At 40.8% G+C, this 7,100-nt stretch overlaps 1 protein-coding gene across 4 annotated transcripts in view; it reads left to right on the top strand.

Moving 5' to 3' along the window:
- The first annotated feature begins 185 nt into the window (after positions 1 to 185).
- The window catches only part of gpsm2 (G protein signaling modulator 2), a 16,376-nt gene continuing 9,461 nt past the window's right edge, over positions 186 to 7,100 (top strand). The window contains exons 1-3 of one of the 4 annotated variants that reach the window (XM_032531334.1): positions 186 to 415; positions 1,316 to 1,354; positions 3,994 to 4,355. In XM_032531334.1, the coding sequence (XP_032387225.1) occupies positions 4,291 to 4,355 (65 nt within the window). In that variant the 5' untranslated portion in view covers positions 186 to 415; positions 1,316 to 1,354; positions 3,994 to 4,290. Of the gene's footprint in view, positions 416 to 1,315; positions 1,367 to 3,993; positions 4,356 to 5,061; positions 5,391 to 7,100 lie in introns of those variants that run through there. The other 3 variants (XM_032531336.1, XM_032531337.1, XM_032531335.1) reach the window with 3 other exon arrangements.

The following is a 7,100-nucleotide window of genomic DNA, read 5'->3' on the forward strand; positions in this document are numbered from 1 at the left end:
ATCGGCAATACGGACCCTATATGTATTTGGTATCGGATCGATACCAAATTTTGCAGTAGCGCCCACCACTACAGCTTGTAAATAATGACAATACGTCATGTCTTTTCTATTCAAATCCATTGGTCCAATGACTGTGTTCGGGGCGTGGCTATCTTTGAATGTCGTCCCCTGATTGGCTACTTGGCGAAAACACATACGGTAGTACAGCCACGGTTTTTCATTCTTTCTCATAGAAGTTAAGTCGAAGTTTTACAAAAAGTTAAAAGATAATGTAGTGTGTTAAGCGTCATATAACGTTAGTACAGTTTGTCCCTATACTACGGGACGTTTTTTTAACCGACCTTATGTTTTTTATTTTTGTGACAAAGTAAAGAAAAGAAGAGAACTCACCATTGTTCGAACTGGATCGCCACACGTAAGTTTAGCGGCTAGCTAACATGCTAATCTTTAGCTGGGTAACGTTACTGAAACCAGAGAGGGGTAAATGCACAGCCCGAGCTCGTGCCTTCGAGCTGGGGTTAAAATTCTGACAATACAGTAAAGTTAACGTTGACAGTTACCCATAATGAACGTGTGACGTTCACAACCCTCGCTTTAAAGCCTCCTCATTGAAGATTTACACTCAGATCTGTCTGAATTATTGACTAGAGCTCATACTAACAGGCATGTGTCCAGTAGAGATTAGTTATGATAATCAATAGTGTTTGTTTACACCCTTATGATCTATAAGAATGTATGTTGAATACATTTAAAGTAGATACATAATAATTGTTTAACTGTATTTGTCTTGTATGCTTATGTCCATTTTCAGACATTTTTTTGTTATTTAATGTATTTGCCAATTTATTAATACACCGTTATAGGCATATACTGTACATATACACAGACTCACATCACCTAGACCTTTAATATGTTGCATGTACTCAGTTGCCAGTTTATTAAGTACACTTTGCTCAAATGTATGGTCAATTAGAGGCTGTAGTTTGAGGTGATGTTGAAATGTATTGCAATAATACTGGCATGGGTTTTTAATATTTAGCCTTCCCTCATTGAGTGGTATTAGGTGATCCTGCTGTGTTATTTACAGCTAGTTTTAGGTAAGTGTACCCAATAAACTGGCAAAATGAGTGTGTGTATATCATCTGGAGTACTAAACCACCAAGTACCTAGTGCAAGTTTAATGTTATGTAAAAATCTGTGTCATAGTGGCCATATTATGTAAGATACTAAAAACTCAAGTAACCAGTAACTCAAGGACCGCAACACCAGTATATTTAGGTGTAAAGTTATTCATGGTCAACACGTTTCCTTGCAGGCTTCCCAGATTTCCAGTTCCTGTGTGGAAGACATACAGGTCAGTATCCCAGTACGTATGTACTTATTTCTTTCTTCGGCATTCTGCTTTAAGGAGGACATGCTAGTTGGTGAAACTACCCCCTTTATGGTCAAGTTTTCCATCCATTTTTAAATGTTTCAAGTACTTTAAAACTAGACTATGCTCCCTTGCTTTACAACATACTTATTACAGCTACAACCGCTATCTTATTTGCATGAAAACATGACCGGACCTCAAAAAATGTAAATCTAGGTTATCATCAAAGACCAAGAGCTCTTCATTCACATTCAGAAATGTAAGATTATTGTATTTACCATGAAAATAACCTGAAAGTTTGTCCTAAATTAATAAAAAAAATGCATCCAAATTTGTAATAGAATTACCATTTTGAAGTCTGAAAGTGCCAGAATTGAATTCTGCATCCTCCAAAGCCTCTTGAACCCCTCCAATATTGTAGAAACTGATCACACACTGCAAAATCTATTGTCAATCTGGACTATTGTACTAATTGTGCTAATTATGCAAATTGATCAACGTACTATAATTAGCATCCGGGAGTTTCTGTATCCTGGGGACCCTTACTTCACATTTCTGCTATAAAACTTTGGTGTACTCAACATTTCTGGGTTCTCAATGGGGCCCGATGGGCGGGCTACTAGACTATTTCTTTTGTTTTGGTGCAGGCTTTTGTTGACTCACGGTGTAATGACGAGTGGTGTTTCCAAATTTAGATTTTGCTCACATTGGCAGTAGTCATTTTAACGCATCAATGGGCTGTAAGCACACTGAAAATAGCTCACATCTGCTGAAGATGAAATCATGTCCTATTTGGGACTGCAGAGTCAGTGATTACCCGCCGTCGTGTTTCTTTTGATGGGCCTGTTAGTCACGGGTAACTTCTTCCCGTCACAGACCTGTTCATGCTCGCTGTAGCTTTGTGAGCAAGGCAGCTCTCTTACACACACACCCAGTTGGCATACAAGGGTGGAAAAGGCTGCACCAACACTGGCACGTTAATTGGTGATTATAATAATGTGCAGGAACCTGTACTGCACAGACATCCAAAGCCATGGGCTTTAGTTTTCAATATAGCTTAACTGTTAGATTCACCTGTACATATCAGCAGGAAGAACAGGCTGGGCTATATAATTCCAGAGGCTGTTTTTGTTTAGTTAATGCATGGATTACGGTAAAATACATGTCTCTGAATTATAAATTTGCAAAATCAGCGAGAAAGTTAGCATTTTATCCACACTTGTTTGTGAGCAGGCCCTAAACTGTAAAACGCCCCCTCAGTTCTAAGCTAGGTGTTGAATTTTTCTACTGCCGCTCATACTGTGTTTGAGTCTTTTCATAGAGTGACATTTTCCAGCACAACAAGAGATTCTGACGTCAACAAGGCATAATTGAGTTGTTGCACTTTGTCAAAGCAGCATTTGTTTTGGTTGTCGTCTGTTTTTAAGATGTGTGCTCTTTTTGCTGCATGAGCTCAGTGCTGATCTAATCCTACTATACTGCTCAGCAAGCCTATTGTCTATCAAAGGTCCTAATCCGAGGTACTTTATTAACACTGGCCTCCTTTTTATGCATTGGTAGAAGTGGGCCTGGATTCATTAGTAAATTACACATCTGACAATATTTAGACTTGTAAGTAATATTAAAATGAGGCAATTTAGCATACCGTTGAGTGGCATATACTATGTAAAGTAGGGCTGAACATATTAAGATAGCTGATAAAGGAACACAGTGGTCATTTACTAATCTATAAAATGCAATGCCATTCATGTGCCATTGCCATGTGTTTCAAAGGGAAACTTGTGTCTTAAAGGTTTTAAAATATACACCCTGCTGTGTTGTCTTTTATCTGTTGTTTAGCATAAATAAGTAACCCACTTTGCAAATATCTGGTCTGCCCGGTTCCCTTTGGTGTGTGGGTGTGTGTGTGTGTGTGTTGTGTGTGTGTGTGTGTGTGTGTGTGGTGTGTGTGTGTGTGTGTGTGTGTGTTGTGTGTGTGGGGGGGGGTGGTGTGTGTGTGTGTGTGTGTGTGTGTGGTGTGTGTGTGTGTGTGTGTGTTTGTGTGTGGTGGGTGAGAGGAGGGGATGATGTGTTAAATTTGGGGAACAAATGGGTGTGGCTAATATGACCTCATGGAGAAATGAGGTATTGATTGGCTCTGGTCTATACTTGGTGCAGTCCATCTTATCCATGTTGCTTGCTTATCACTGTCCTTTCCTTTGGTGGAAGTTGCATGCGCACAGTCAGTTCTTCTGTTTTTGCTTCAGGTTTTAATTTAGTGACCGTTTTTCTTGAGATCATCACGCAACAGGTTGCTGGTTCAAAAACATCCCAATGATATTTTCCTGCCGTCTCCGCCTGCTTAGGTTCCATTCTGTGGCATTCATAGCTTGCTCTCCTTGTAGCAACTTTAGAGCACAAACGCACATCTCCAAGCCTGGAAAAAGTGGGTCACCGTCTCAGATTGACAGCTTGCCTGTGTCGAACCCATAGACTGTAAATGGTTGGATCCATTCATTCCCGCCCTGCTCTCTCACTCTCCGCCTGCCCCGCTTGTGCACTCTGCTGTTTGGTTGGTGTTGCCATGGCAGCGTGCGGCCAGACTGAGGCTTCACATACAGCATCTTGTGTTCTCTTCACAGAGGGCCACTGGTGAGATTGAGGCGCGGTGACGCAAAACACAGTATACGAACGTAGCCGTGTGGACCGACGCTCAGGACTCTGCAGCTCTTTCTAACACTCGTGGGGTTGCCTCCCCCTGTCAACACTCAACAGAGGGACGGTCACCACATTTCGTGACTTTTTCTTCGGTTTACCTCGTCCTGCCAACTCCCTTTGGCCAAAGTTATTTTCATTTTCCTCCCTGTTGGCTCTTGTTTTGAAACGCAACCATTTTTTCCGGAACGAGACTGGGATTTTCCCTCATATTATGCACATCAATGGACACCGGCGGCTCAGTGGTTAGCACGGGAACTGAGGAGCAGTCCTTTCATGTCCGCTACAGGTAGGCATCTCCCCTCTCTCAACTTGGGTATGGTTGTAGAGTATTTTCCTAGCTCTGTTTTTTAACATCTTTCTTTTCTTTGTTAGTTTAAAAGGGGAATGTGATTGAAATGATTGGTTGTTGGTTAAGAGAAGACAAATCTCTTTTTTAAATTCTATATCCTTGTTGAGGAAGTGATGGTATTATGGGTTATGTGGAATTGAAAAGTGAAGCCTTAGTTAAATAATCGAGGGAGGACTGTTTGTTGACTAAAGGCAGGCGTGTATCCCACCAAAGCATCCGCCAGCTGTCCCTACATACCCAGGTGGAGAGCCCTGGCAGCAGGTGTGACCTGCTCCAGTTGGCTTCAATATTTAACAAGCCCTGAAATATTCATCACTGCTTTTTTTTTGTTACTCGTAACACGTGTGTGTGTCCATTTCATTTTGTCAGGGTAGGCGTCTGCCCGGTGGGAGGACATGGTTTTTTTCCTAACACATACTACTGTCAGTTTGGTTATCGTTCATGACTTGATTCCCTTAAACCTCACTCCGGTCTGCTTGTGCCTGGCGTGTCTAATAAATCTACTTAGCACTCAGCAGCCATCTAATCTGTCAGGTGTGCACTCGACAGGTGTAATCTCGGGTGACCAGGTCAGAATGGGGCGCTTCAAAGACAAGCAGATTAGCGGAGAAAACGATGATCGAGCAGTTTCCTTGCTGCCTTGCATTGGAAGTTAATACTGTGACGTCATCACACAGGTCTCCTTGAAGGTTTTCCAATGCGTGATGCTAAAATAGCTCTATGATGAACAGTGGATCGGGTGTCACAGGAAAGGAATGCTATTTTTATCCTTTTTTTTTAGACTTAGACCACAACAAACAAGATCTCGATCACTCTCCTTTACTACAGACTACAAAGTTGGTCTCCATGCTTCAGACAGAGAGAAGGAGCTGCGGCCTGGGAGTTTTTCTAGTAGAAACCTCAGTAGATGCCTCTCAGAAGTTCCATGTGCTGCTGTTGTTGTTGTTGTTGTAAGAGACAGAAAGCGAGCAGGTAGGCTAGTATTTGCCACTGTATTTGCTACAATGTTGGTAAAGTGTATCTTTACAGTAACGTTCTAGTAAACAAACATATAGGCTTTTCTAATTCAATGCCTAAGACTGACATGAGCATTTTAATAGCACACCATAGACAATGTAAGCTTTTTCCTTCACGTGAGGAATCCACACTAGATGAACAAACTGAATAGACTTTGTGTGAAGCTGATCTCTTCCCGACAAGCAGTTTCCTGAAAAACAAAAGTTGGCCGCAGAAAGTTTTTGCTTTGCACGCATATGCAGTTTAATCTAAAGACAATCCATGTGCAGATAGGGCACCAGCCATTGTCTGACCTTTATATTCAATTCAATCTTATTTATATAGCGCCAAATCACAACAACAGTTATCTCGCTGCGCTTTTCATAAAAGAGCAGGTCTAGACCAGACTCTGTGATGTTATTTACAGAACCCCAACAGTTCCCACCAAGAGCAAGCACTAGGCAACCGAGGCAAGGAAACACTTTCTTTTAAGACGCAGAAACCTTGAGCATACTGGATCTGAAGTCTCTTTTATATAGACCTTAGTGGTCCACTAGTACTGTATCTGAAGTATCTTTTATATAGACCTTAGTGGTCCCATTATACTGTATCTGTAGTCTCTTTTATATAGCCTTCGTGTCCCCTATACTGTTATCTGAAGTCCTCTTTTAATAGACCTTAGTGTCCCCTAATACTGTATCTGAAGTCTCTTTTATATGACCTTAGTGGCCCCTAATACTGTATCTGAAGTCTCTTTATATAGACCTTAGTGGTCCACATACTGTATCTGAGTCCTTTTATATAGACCTTAGTGTTCCACTAATACTGTATCTGAAGTCTCTTTATATAGACCTTAGTGGTCCACTAGTACTGTATCTAGTCTCTTTTATATAACCTTAGTGGTCCACTATACTGTATCGGAAGTCTCTTTTATGTAGACCTTAGTGGTCCTCTATACTGTATCTGAGTCTCTTTTTATATAGACCTTGTGGTCCCCTAATACTGTGTCTGAAGTCTCTTTTATATAGACCTTAGTGGTCCCCTAATACTGTGTCTGAAGTCTCTTTTATATAGACCTTAGTGGTCCTTATACTGTATCTGAAGTCTCTTTTATAAGACCTTAGTGGTCCCCCTAATACTGTATCTGAAGTCTCTTTTATATAGACCTTAGTGGTCCCCTAATACTGTATCTGAAGTCTCTTTTATATAGACCTTAGTGGTCTCCTATACTGTATCTGAAGTCTCTTTTATATAGACCTTTAGGTCCTCTAATACTGTATCTGAAGTCTCTTTCCCCCAAATTCAGCCTGGGTGCAGAATTACAGCCACTAGAGCCAGTCCCACAATGAGCTTTCCTTAGTATTAGGCCTGCACGATATTGGAAAAAATCTGACATTGCAATATTATCTCCCCCTGCGATATATATTGCGACATGAAAAAAGAAAAAGTAATGTTTAAAAGATTACATAAATAGCTCTATTTGGAAATTATGAATCATTCTCGACTACCACGGTGATTTTGTAGGGGAGTGCATCTACTTAGAAGATGAAAATTAAAAAATGAATTTAACCTTTTGATGCTTTACAACCACCTTTTGCACCTTTACAAAGGGCTGTGATGACTCTTCAGAAGTGGTTTTGGAGAGGGACATTAAGTAGAAATACGCTGGTTGACTAGCATGACACC

This window comes from Etheostoma spectabile, chromosome 12, assembly GCF_008692095.1.
Source record: "Etheostoma spectabile isolate EspeVRDwgs_2016 chromosome 12, UIUC_Espe_1.0, whole genome shotgun sequence".
Classification (NCBI taxonomy): Eukaryota; Metazoa; Chordata; class Actinopteri; order Perciformes; family Percidae; genus Etheostoma; species Etheostoma spectabile.